Source organism: Otolemur garnettii, unplaced genomic scaffold (assembly GCF_000181295.1).
Source record: "Otolemur garnettii isolate 467f Iridium unplaced genomic scaffold, OtoGar3 scaffold00001, whole genome shotgun sequence".
NCBI classification, from domain to species: Eukaryota; Metazoa; Chordata; class Mammalia; order Primates; family Galagidae; genus Otolemur; species Otolemur garnettii.
This window is the reverse complement of record NW_003852396.1, coordinates 54,405,707-54,418,867: the sequence shown is the minus strand read 5'-3', so window position 1 is coordinate 54,418,867 and position 13,161 is coordinate 54,405,707. Positions and strand designations below refer to the sequence as shown.

Genomic DNA, 13,161 nt, shown 5'->3' with positions numbered 1-13,161 from the left:
CACATTTCTGTATTCTATTTCTAACCAAGACTTCTTATGTTTCCAATTGTTTCCCCTTTTATATTAAAGCATTTGGAAATTACATGTATGTAGTTGTATTTCTATTTTTTATCCAAGTAACATTCTATATTAAAAATATTTTCATAACAATCCTCTGAAAAATGCCTTAAGGAAATTTGACCATACTGGCCCTTCATTTGATTTCATATTGTTCATGGGTTTCATGGACAGTTTTATGACTTATAAAAATAGTTTATAATCTAAGTTTCAAGGCTCCACTCAGAACATTTTCAGTCCATTTCCTTAGCAGAGTTATAAACTAGAGTTTAAAAGGCAATGAAAAGTGTATGAACTACTGGACAGCTGCTTGGTGCTGCCATGTATAATGCACCTGCGGAATTTTGACAACATCTGTGGATTTCTCTTGGTTGTTGCAGAGGCTAAAGTAGCCTGGTATCTTTCATCAGTAGGCTCCAGGTAGACTGATACTTGCAGATGGCTTCAAGATTGTATGTGAAAGCTTTCAGTGGTCAGATTGAGAGAGTAAGGATTAGTAGCATTGGACAATGCATCTCACAGAGAAAGTATCCATGAGTAATTCAATACCAGAGAGGCCACTTAGCCTCTGACTGCTAGACATTGTCAGGAATCTGACCCGTAGCAGGCAACATTTGGAGTGGAAGGCGGAAAACTCCAGTGGATCCCTACCCTCCACATTCTTCTTTTATTTTCTTATATATCCCACTAGCTAATCATCAGTTAAAACTAAGAGCATAGAGAGTATATAAAGTATCCTACAATTTTAGTCTTGAAAAGAGTACCTGGGTTTTCCCACTTCAGTTATAAAAATAATAATAATTATGAAAAACAGTAATAACAACAACTGACGTTTATTGAGGATCCATTCTTGTCCCAGACACTAGCCTAAGTGTTTGGCATATATTATTTCCTTTTCAAAATGCTTTCTTCATGTAGTTTGTTGTTAGAACTAAGAGAAATGACCCAGGCAAAGTCCTTAGCTCAGAGTGTTGCCAATGATGCTGGAGTTTCCTAAAAGTTTTGTTATTGTTGCTATACAAACAACAATAACAACAAACATAAATGCCTCCTACTACTCTAAATAAACCCTAGGAGGCTGTTTAAACTTTTGACCCATAGAGGAAGTCCCAATGCTTTGTAATATCCCGGAATTATCCCCAACCTACCTCAGAGCCTGGCCCAGATTAAACAGTCAACAGATATTTATAAAAATCACGAATGACCTAATTGCGTGAATGTGTTTGTAAGTAGATTTCATAGACAAGAGAGTGGGTGGTGGTCTTTGGATTCTCAAAATATTTCATGGTCTAAGAAAATAACAAATCACACTTGAAGAGAAATGTTGTCAATGTGTGAGCAACAAAGTCCAATGAGAATGACGAGGAAGCAGGGAGGAAGTATGTGAGTTGGGCTGTCTTCCCGCCATAAGGGGGTTTGAAAACCTGCGATGCTAGCCTCTAGGTTGGCACTCCGGGACTAGTCCCTCTCCCCACCTGGAAATTCCTATTTGCCCTCTGAGGCCATTTACATAAGACTTTGTGGGATTACTGGCCGTACTTCTAGACTTGAATGGAGTGATTCAATGCCAGATAATTTCATTCTGGTTTTGTAGGAATCATAGGATGTTAGCGCTGGAAAGAACCTCATACATCATCTATTTTAGGGTTTTCAAATGAGTAGCAGATGTGTTCCCGTTCCCTTTGCTGCACCCCTGGAAGACGTCTCTAACTAGAGACAGCACTCAACTTCTGTACCATCTGAATCTTTCTTAACATAATATCATATGCAACTGCAGCTGATGCCAGTTGATTGAAATAAGAATGCACAAAAATAGATTCCCCTCACTGTTACACGTCTAGTTTCCTCCTAGGGGAAGATCAAGGAGATGACATCTGAGATGCTTCTGGGTTAGCCATGAGCACTGTGAACGTAGTGATATGAGGCATATGCGACACGAAGTGACTTCACACTACAAAGATTTAAGCCAAATACCATCTTTCAATGTCATCTGCTGTTATTTTTTCACATATTTTTGGATTAAAGAAACTCTTTTAAATGACCTTCTTCTCACACACAAATCTAGAAGCAAGCTAATGAAATTATAAATGATTTTAAGTATTGTATACTTTTTTAATTCAAATAATAAGACAGTTAAGCAAAGTTTCAGGCCTCAGACTCATTTTCTCTCATCTCTCAGTATCCTCGCAAAAGAGCAGTTTGGGGAAAATCCTCTCCCTAGAGTTGAGAGACTGGGGCTGTTACATCCGTCTGAGGATGTCGCTTTGCTCTTCTGGGCCTGCTTTCTTCTAGTGTCCTGGAAGAACATCGCCCACATCAGAGGAATAAAAGCTTTGCATCCTCATGTATGGAAGGGAAATAAACGGATTTTTATCGAACCAAATATGAAGACGTATTTATTTTCTTGTGTGTGTGTGAACAAAAAGCATATTTAAGGTGAGAGGGAGGTTTAGCTAGGGCAAAGCATGAAATAAAGCCATTTCCAACTTCTTAAGCCATTAATTAAATAAGGTAGACCTGACTTCAAAATTAGAAAGCATCATTGTAGTTCTCAGAACTTGGAATAGAATGCTTTCTCCGCATAATGAACAGATAAGATACGAGCTTTGCCATAAACTCATCCAGTTGAGTCTGTGGAGTTTTTAAGCATACCAGGAGAGATCAAACTTAAAGTTCTGACACAGGCTAGATTTTTTTTTTCTTGCGAGGATGGTAAGGGTGGCCAGGGAGAGGAGACTTGCCAAATATGTAGTATCCTCTGCCTTCTTTATCATATAGTCTAAGTAAACTGGCTCGAATCCCATCCTTCTCTCTGCTTTGGTGCCCACCCCTTTTTGAACTATGAAAGTTACAGAGGTAAATTAAAAAATAAGCCAGTATTAGATGAAAACATATTTATTGGCTGAATAATAAAACTTAGCTAAGGAGTTAGAAGTAGAAATCTCCCTACTTGAAGTACAAGTTACCAATAAGCAAACAGAAGCACCCCCCCCAAATGAGAACGAATACATTGGTAACCCACATTCCAGGCCTGTGGGGGTGTGTTGCAGCCATCTGCCCACTTCTCTGTGATGGACTGTAGCACTGAGGACAAAGCACAGACAAACAAGGAGAGGCAGCGCGAATCGGAACATCAGCGCCAGCGTGCCACCCCTGCCAAGCCTGGACTCTGTAGCTGTGGCCACTTTAACTCACAACCACAAAGGCACTTCGGAAGTCACCCCACAAAGGACGATTTGCATATAGTTCTTGACAACATTGGTACAAAACAAAAAACAAAAACAACTCTCCAATCATGGTTAATAAATAAGAGAGGAAAGGAAAAGATCTAACAAGCAACTGCCAAGAGCCTGAGAGGCCCCTTGGACCTCATTTGAAAAACAGGCGACTCTGACAGCTTTTCAGAGAGGAGGCTGGAGGCTGAAAGGAGCTAAGCCTTTATCCTCTCTTGCTATTTCCACACAATCTCTAGGATGCAGAAGTTTAAACAGCCCCTACCACATAAACTGTCCTTTTTCATGTGGCCGCAGCGGGTATCTCTGCAGAGTTACAAAGCTCTCTAGGAACCGCATGGCTGTCAAATTGTTCTTTCCAGCTGATACATCCGTAAGGATCATATAAATAATGTACAAAACCCAAACCAGAACACTAAATTACTCAACTCTGAACTTTTTCTTTTCTTTTTAAAGATGACCTCAGATGCATTCTCAAAGTGCAAATCTGGATATGAAAAAATAGTAGGTATTAGGGAAACGCAGCCCCGTCTTTTATGCCCTCCCCCTCGCCCTGCACCCCGGGGCTGCTGCGTGCCCTCCCACCTATACTTTGAGATAGTCGTTTTTCAGCCGACCTAGCCGAGTCCCGTGGCTCCTGATGGTGAGGGCCAGGAGCTCATATTTGTCCCTGAGCCCCACAGAAATGTCCAGCGTCTCCTTGAGCAGGGACTTGGTGTGGACCAGCATGCCCAGGAAGTCCTCGTTCAGCCTGCTCTCCTGCCGGCTGTCCTGCTCCTGACCCTGCCGGAACTTGCTCTCTAGCTCCGTGAGCGACTTGTCCGAGTTGGAGTAGGCATCCCCGATCTGGTGAGACTCCCGCCGCAGGTATTTGCCGTAGCTCTCTTCCCCGTCCAGGTCGTAGGAGATGCTCTTGCTGATGCCCTCCAGCACGCGCCCAGCATCCTCCACCTGGCGGCCCAGCACGGTGAACTCCTCGCGCAGGGTGAGGCTCACCAGGCTGCCGGCCTGGCTTCCCTCCCCCTGCGAGCAGCGCCGGTGGTCACTCACCCTGAAGAGCAGCTGGCACTTCTCCGGGTCATCGTTCTCCTCATAGTCCCCATCGGGCACGAAGTAGTGGTGCAGAGTCCCGTTGGACATCTCTGGGTACAGGGGGCCATCGAAGTAGCCCTGACACAGGTGGCAGAAGAACAAACTCGTGCAGAGGAATTTCAGGAACACCATTCTGGATGTTCAGAAAGGTCGGGAACCCCAGGCGAAGACTTTCTGCCCGGAAGGGGGGTGCTCTACTTGGGAGTCAGCGCCTCCCTGAGACGCCGTCCGCCTCTGCCCCGGCCGGCTCGCTGCACCCTGGCCCCAGGTCCCCAGCAGGCTGCATGTGGCTGTGCACGCCAGCGCCGGGGGACGCACCTAGCTGCGCGCCCGCTCGGTGGCTGCAACTCCGCTGGCTCTGTGCGGGCTGCCGGATAGCAGGCGGAGCGGGGAACCCCTCCTCCGGGGCTCTGGCAAGAGCTGCCACGATTATCCGGTCCTCGGAGTTCCCCCTTGCTCCTGGGAGACGGAGCGTGTAGCTGCAGAGAAAGGTTCTTGCCCTCTGATAGTATTTCAATTCCTGGACTGGGTGGGAATGTGGAGCTTTTCCTTTGGCTACAGATATCCTGAGAATCTCTCTGCTCTCAAATTACAGCTGATTTCGTCACTTGGAATCCAAGGAACAAGTTTGGAAAGAAACCTCTCACCAGGTCTCTGTTGTTAAAGGTACAGGGTCTCTTTTTAAAGGCTGGAAGGGGGGACCCTGCAAAATAAAGCTTAACGTGAAGGGGAAGTAGAGAAGAGAATGCATAGAATTTCCACAGCAGAAAGCCTGGTTTGCTATTGACCTCCTGGGAAGAAGGGGTAATTATTATGGGGGAATGCAATTTCACATGTCTAAATAAATATCAGTCTGGTTGAATTTGTTGAGTCTGTCCATTTTTATCCTAAGAAAGTATGTGACTTTGAAGAGAAAATTGCAGGGTCACAGATGACCGTTTTGTTTGGAAGTTAATCATTATTTAAAATTTATAAAGACAATACTTTGGAGGTAATAGAAACACAGAAAATCGGTCAATACATAGTCGTTGGTATGTATGAGAAGACAAGACGAAAAATGGAACTTTGCCAATTTTATAAGGAGAAGGACAACTGAGATCATTGCTTAATTTAATGAAATGATACTAAGCTTCTGCACTGAATCTTTAACCTAATACTTTCCCAGCTATTACTTCTTTTGAGATACTCGAAAACTTTGTAAGAATATAGGGCTGGTACTGTTATCCCCATTTTTCCAGATGGAGAAATGAGGGGGCAAATGTTAAGCAAATTGTTTATATTCACACAGATTGTAGTTAAGTCAGAGCTCAGGGTGACTTCAACTTAATTTGGGAAAAAAAAAAAAAAAAAAAAAAAAAACCAACCAACCAACCTTTTTTCCCCACCAGGTTATTCTGGTTTCTGAGTTACCATTGGCAAAATGGCCTTCCTCAAATCCATTCATTTGTTTAACGAACGTGTCTTGAGCATTTATTATGTATCAGGGTTTGAGAATCCAGCAGTGAATACAAATAAAGACAGATCCTTGCTTTTCTGAAGCTGACATTCTGGGAAACAGAGAACTAAATTACTATAATATATAAATAAGGTACATTGTATGCTGCTCAGCAATAGGGTTGTGGAGGAAAGAAAACAGGGAAGGGGTAAAAACCCGAAGTAGGCAGCACTCTTATTTTCGTGGGGATTTTCTCTTTCTACCTTAAAATGTAACGGAAATACTCCACTGATTTGCCAGTACTCCGGCCTGTCTTCCTTTCCAGGTCATAAGAGACTATTTCATTCAGAGCCATAGTTCACTCAGTTCTGGGACTGTCACACTTGTCATCACTTTCACTGACATCAACAACCCAAACTCCTGGAGAGACAATGAGAAGTCCAGTTAAGTAACTGGATCTTTCCTTAATGTGGTACCATATGTGAAGATTTTCTTGGGGCATATTGACTGCACACTTTAAATCGTGTCCAGATACTTGACATCATGAAAACAGACCAAAGGAGTTTTCGTAGTGTTTATGCCAACTAGAAGACCAAGGCCTATTTTCAGTCTACACCAGCGGAAAACTGCAGCCTCCTCCAGTTGAGAGACTGGCCTTTTGGACCTAAGAGCTGCAGTGCTTTATTTCTTTTCCCCTGGGATGTTCACAAATGACAATGGAGGGATTCAAACTGGCTGCTTGGCCAAAGAAGAGAAAGATGAAGAGATGCTTTCCATGTCTCACACAGTCTCTCCCTGACTTACTAATCAATTTAATTAAGTGAATCTATATGAAGCACCTGCTCCTTGATCCCTGCTTGCAGGTGTAGTTAAATTAGCTACAGTTACAAAGATGTGCACAAATTTTTTTTATTGTTGTTGGGGATTCATTGAGAGTACAAAGAACCAGATTTGTTAGATAAAGTCCCTCTTTTTTTTTTTTTGCAGTTTTTGACTGGGGCCAGGTTTGAACACACCATCTCTGGTATTTGGGGCTGGTGACCTACTTCTTTGAGCCACAGGCACCGCCCAGGTAAAGTCCCTCTTATGAAGCACAAAAATGTTTTAGCCCACAAAGAGTTTGCTGTATATTGGAGGATCAGGCACATAGATACATAAAGTCATTATAAAAAGGGTAAAGACTATTTGTGTTCATCCTGCAATTGCCTCATCTAAAGACTCCATGTCATGCATTAGAAAGGAATAATTTTTGTGCAAGTGATTAAAAATCCACTTTAGTCTGACTAAAGGCAAAGGAAAATTCATTGACTCTCAGTAGTCTAAGATTAGATTTTCACACATGGTCTGATCCAGAACCTAGTTTATCTCTCACCATTCCTTGGTTCTAGTTCTTCAACTTACATTCATTCTTGGGTAATCTTTTTTATCCATGGTTCCAAGGTGACTACAGGCATCTTTGGGTGGGAGTGTGCAAGGGATTATTCTTCCTTGTTCATATGTAGCAGGATTGACAGATTGGATTTCCTGGTAGCTCAAATTCAGGTCTCTCAAGTCAGTGTCCATGGCCACAGTTGGCCTGATCTAGATCATGGATGTATCCTTAAACCAGGCTTCCTGCAGACAGAGGCTTGGGACAAGCATCTTGGCTTAAGATAATAAGAACCTATTTCTGTAGCTGATGGCAAGGTACCATGAAAACCATACAGCTGAGTGATTTACGGTCCTGCTTAGGAAGGGAACAGTATAAGAATAGATTCGGGGAAAGTAACTATTAATACAAATTCTTCCCCACCCTATGCCTCTATCTTCATTAATTGCATTTGAAAGACATGGCTACCCTTTGAAATAGTGTGCTTACTAATATGTTTAGCAGCTGGATGTATGGGGGAGAATGCCCTCATTTGTCACATTTGCTGATTTCTGTGGTATAAATACAATAGCTAACGTCACTGAACACTAAGTTGGGAAAACCTGCACAGCCCTGCACCATTATATAGCTTTTCCACCATATAGATACATTATAATAGATGCACATAATCCTAAGAAAATAGGACATAATGAAACTCTAGTAGAATTATTGAGGCATTGAGTTGTGTGTATATATTGCCTTTAAATAGTTTATTTAATTAAAGGTTGAGTTCATTTTTTAATAATGGTTATGTCTAACAACTGACTTGCAAAATTCCTAAACAAACTGCTCCCATGAGACAGTGCAAACTGGCTGTAGCCCAGGATGGCCTTTGATCATGCTTCATTTTGCTCACTTTTGAAAGATTTTCTTTTTAGGCTCTTTATATGTTCCCAGTTCTGTCCTGGTTGGTCTGCTAGAGTTAGAGCTGAGGGGGGCTTCTGAGGGTGGACCTAGAATAAATGAAACCAGAAGAAATGTCCAAACACTGACATAGCAGACAGAGGACTTTGAAGAGTAAAATCAAGACAGTTTATAACAGTTGATTCTAAAGATGAAAACTAGAGAAAAAGTACAGAACAGGAACTGGGTAAACTGAAGAATGAAGGAAGCCCCTAGGAGTTGTGTGAGTGTATGAGTACTGTTGCCCCACCCATCCCAGCAGCTTAAATGTGTGTAATCTCTGTCACACAATGCCAGGTAGGTTGGCTAGCTTAAGACTTAATTATCTTTGATCACTTCAAGTGCACTTTATTTTTTTTTTGAGAGAGTCTCAGTCTGTTGTCCCAGGCTAGAGTGCTGTGGCATCAGCCTAGCCCACAGCAGCCTCAAACTCCTAGGCCCAAGTGATCCTCTTGCCTCAGCCTCCTGAGTAGCTAGGAACAGGCACTTGCCACAAGGATAATTTTTTCTGTTTTTTGTAGATAAAGGGTCTAGATCTTGCTCAGGCTGGTCTTGAACTCTTGAACTCAAGTGATCCTCCCAATTTGGCCTCCCAGAGTGCTAGAATTACAGGCCTTGTAGTGCAAATCTCTGGCCTTGTAGTACACTTTAAAATCTTGTTTCTTTAGGCTAGTTACCACTTTAGAAAGGGAAACAGGAACTTAGACTGGCAGCATGAGCCTAAGGCTCTATAGGTGCCATTATCAAAGGCGTTTGTGATTCCTTGTTTCTGGTTATGGTAATATTAGCACGTTCATAGGAAAGGACCTTGTATGTAGTAAATATAAAGAGGTTTGGAGAGATGGATCCTACCTTCCCACTTAGAAACCCCCAAATCACTCTGGGAGATAGAAGCTTTCACTCTCAATATCACCCCAACTGTCAGGCTGAGTACCCTGAGCCATGTCAAAGAAGAAGAAAACAAATGAGAGTTATTGTGGACCAGCACAGGGGTGCTGAGGAGGGAGGTGAGAGGAAAGGCAGAGGAGAGGGGAAGACAAGAAGGACACGGTAATTAGTATTTGGGAGATTTTAGTTTTTATCAGCTATGAGGTAATCAGTAGCATTTATTGAGTAGCTTTGTTGCAGAGGATGCAAAGGAGAGAGGAAGAGAAATGGATAGGAGAAAGAAAGAAGAGCGAGAAGCAGGGAAGGAAAAAGGATAGTGAGAAAGAAAGAATGAAAGGAAAGAGGACTGAAGGGAGAGACTGACATAAATTTTGATTTTCTAGTCTGCACTATTTATTTGTTATATTAAATAAACAAAGTGGTCGTTGTTATTTACTACAAGAACATCAGTTAGGGGTAGGGGACAGTTGATTACCAAGGTTGATCACAAACCAAAACCCCCAACTTTTTCTCAAATACAGGAATAGCAACAAAGCACACCTATGGAAACAGTGAGAACGCTCACAAGGAAACACACATCATATAAGAAGGGTCTGGTAAGTTTAATGAGGTCTTTCTTCATTAGTCACAGTGTGCTGTGTTATTCTGTAGTAACCAACATCACAAGGCGCCAACATGGAAGTCAAGTTCACTGCAGGTCAAGGTAACCCAGCAGCTTGCCTCTCTATGGCAACTCCCCTGCCCCATGTGTAACATGAGACATTCTTGGTTGGTGCAGCGAGGAAAAAGGACTGTCCCTTGGTCTGCACTTAAGTGCATTGGATGGGACGTGCACATACACTTTTTCACACAGCCCATTGGCTGGTGACATGGTCCCCCTTTAGGGCAAAGCAAAGGGGAGTCTCATCCTTTCATGTGCCCAGAAGAGGAAAACCAGATGTGGATGAGCGTTCAGTATCTTTATCACACTTTCCAACAGGAAAAATCCCTACTAGAAATGCCAAACGGGAAATGAATATGTAAGTTGTGAAATATAGTCTATAATAACACAAATATTTCACCTCATCAGGGTGCAAAACACAAGCAAAGAAAAGGACTGTAAGGAAACACTTACTTTACTGTGTCTCCCAGATTCATTGAGTCTGATCCTTTCTGCCCGTTTCACCCAGACCACAGAATTCACCAAATCATAGAAGAGGGGGGCTGGGAAGAGTCAGGGAAGCAGAAATAAGGATTAGTCTGAGAAAGAGCAGGAGGTTGAGAGGACTGGGGGTCCAGGAAGCAGAAGGGCAAAAACACCCTATGTGGTAGGAGAACCCTGGATTAGCCTGGCTGAAGTGGACTCTGGGGACACAGGTACTAAACAGAGATATGTGAGGGGAGGCAGAGGGGACAGTTAAATCCTCAAAGAGTAGATGTGACGTTGACAAGAGAGCAGGAGAGTGCTACCAAGGGATTGGCCTTGAGCCAGAGGACCAATAGTGTCTGTCTGTATACTACCATGCCATGCTCAATTAAACTTATGAGAAGGGCTCAGAGTCATTTGAGAGAAATTTTATCTCTCCCTTTTAGACTTTTCAATGGTTTCTCACCGCAGTTAGACTAAACTTTAATCTCCTAGCCTGGCCCACAAGATAATTCAATTGTCTGGTCCCAGCTTTGAAATTTCCATCTTCTGGGGCTCCCAGCCCTGTCCTCAAGCCAGGCTTCTTTGACTCACATCCCATCTCGAGGTCTTCACTCATGCTGTCTTTCCGCCTGGAAATCTCCTCTTTCACTCCTTTCCTGGCTAAGGCCTGCTCATCTCTGGTGTCTCATCTGTAGCGTTGCTTCCTCTCAAAGCCCCTCCCGGACTTCTGATTATTATTTCTCTCCATCATTCCTTTTCGTACCATTGTGTTCCTTTTCTCTTTGAACTTCCCATTATTATCATTAGACATTCACTTGTGGATTTATTTGTTCTAGGTTTTTCTCTCTAGCTCAGTTTAAACTGTGTGAAGACAGGCTCTGTGTTCACTTCTGTCTTCCTGGTGCCTGCCCCAGGGACAGGATCATAGGAGGTGCTCAGTGAGTGTAGGTTGGCGTCCAAGGTTGAGGCGATCACTTCCTATCTAATATTTCAACAAGGTATTTCTATGGTCAGTGTCTCAATGGTACTTTATCTTTGCTCTTTTATAATAAGCATTGCAATGTATTAGACTATTTGCTAACTTATTTCCTCCACTACACTGTGAATTCCTCAAAGATAACGCCGTATTTTATTTACCTTTATATTCCCTGATTCTAGCACAGAGCCAAGCATATAACAAGGGCCAAATAATTATCAGTTTTTGTGATAGTTAAACTGTAGAATTCAAGGACTTCTGTGATTTAATAATGTTCAGATCATCTATTTGAGTCCGTGTTTTGTCTGGCCAATGGTCAGCCAGTAACGGTGTCACATTGGGTCTGAGTCATCCTGGCAGGAAAGAAAGGAAAAGAGCCCCATGAATTTCAATACTCAGAAAATTCAGAAGGGAGTATATTTCAAAAAGGATACTTTTGACCCATCCTAAGTAAAATATGCAGCAGTCTGTACATAGGGTTCCTAGAGCAATGTGGTCTGTATCAGACCACCCTACAGGGTGATTTGCTATTTGTCTGGCAAAGATTTTCACATTGCTGCTGTTGGAAGCACATATCCTGAGTTATGATCCAACCAGGTTTAGAGAAGAATCTAGCCTTTTTTATTTCCCCTCTGTGAGCAGTGTTTTATTTTTCCTTGTCTGATTCTGTCTGAGGTGCTATAGCAGAATACCACAGACTGGGTGGTTTATAAACAGGAAAAATGTATTTCTCCTAGTTCTGGAGGTTTGCAAGTCCAAGATCAAAACACCAGTAGATTTGGTGCCTGGTGAGAGCCGGCTTCCTAGCTCATAGATGGTGATCATCTCTCTGTAAACTCACATGATGGAAGGGGTGGGGGACCTCTCTGGATTCCCTTTTATAAGGATATCAATCCTAGTTATGAGGGTTCCACACATGTAACCTAATCACCTCCCCAACACCCCATCTCCTAATGGTACCATGTTAGCAATTAAGTTTCAATAGGTAAGTGGAGGAGGAATACAAGTATTACTCCTATTACATTTCTCATTATTTTAATTCTCAGGTTCAAAAGAACTGGGGAAGTAGGAGGAATACTCATATGGGAGAGAATATCAATCTCAATTCTGCAAGCACTTTTTTTAGCATCACAAAAGGAGAAAAGGAGGAGTAGATTGAGCTCTGCAGTCTGTTGGGACGGGGAGGAACTGCACACAGAGTCCACAAATGGATGCAATGATTGGGAGTACAGTCATGCCCTGAGCAAAGATGTGACCAATGACTGACTGCCTACAGTAGCGGTTCCTACCATTTTGGGCACTAGGGACTGTTTCCGTGGAAGACAATTTTTCCATGAATGGATGTAGAAAGGGTTGAGAGTGGGAGTGTGGAGCTCAGGTGCTGACGTGAAGGATGGGGAGCAGTTGTAAATCAGCTAGTTTACCTACTTCCTAAGTTCATGGAAGACAACTTCTCCACAGATGGTAGGGAATGTGGGTAGAGCTCTGTGGCCTGGTTCCTAAAAGGTCACTGGTCCATGACTAGGGGTTTGGGGACCACCGGCATATAGGAGAGCTATGTTTAGATACACAGATACTTACCCTCGTGTCACAATTGCCTACAGTACTCAGTATAGAAACCTGCTGTGTAGGTTTGTAGCCTGGGAGCAACATGCTATATTACATAGCTTTGCTCTGTGGTAGGCCACACCATCTAGATTTGTGTAAGTACACCCTATCATGTGCACACAACAAAATCGTCATTTCTCAGAACAGAGTTCCACTGTTAGGCAATGAATGACTGTACACAATGAGGGTTGTTAACAGGGCACTTACCAGAACTATAACAATTTGGAAAAGTGAAAACTCACATTTAATTGGGAAGAGGAAAAGAGGCAGGGCTATTTGTCAAGACCCACTCTGTGGTCTGACTCTTACAAGGAACAATGGGGCTGAGTCAGAGCTCTCTGCTGTTTTTGGTCTTAAGACAACTCATTAAGGAGGCCACAGCATGGCTAAATTGATGACCGTCATAAATCAGCTGCGGGCAGGACTGGGGAG

At 42.9% G+C, this 13,161-nt stretch overlaps 1 protein-coding gene across 1 annotated transcript; it reads right to left on the bottom strand.

The window, feature by feature from the left end:
- Positions 1-2,954: 2,954 nt before the first annotated feature.
- On the bottom strand, positions 2,955-4,892 carry FIBIN (fin bud initiation factor homolog (zebrafish)). Its single transcript, XM_012801655.2, has one exon. The coding sequence runs from the start codon at positions 4,512-4,514 to the stop codon at positions 3,876-3,878; it is 639 nt and encodes a 212-aa protein (XP_012657109.1). The 5' UTR covers positions 4,515-4,892; the 3' UTR covers positions 2,955-3,875.
- Between the last annotated feature and the right edge of the window lie 8,269 nt (positions 4,893-13,161).

Coding starts and splice junctions, on each gene's coding strand:
- FIBIN (XM_012801655.2), bottom strand. CDS start 4,514: ATGGTGTTCCTGAAATTCCTCTGCACGAGTTTGTTCTTCTGCCACCTG.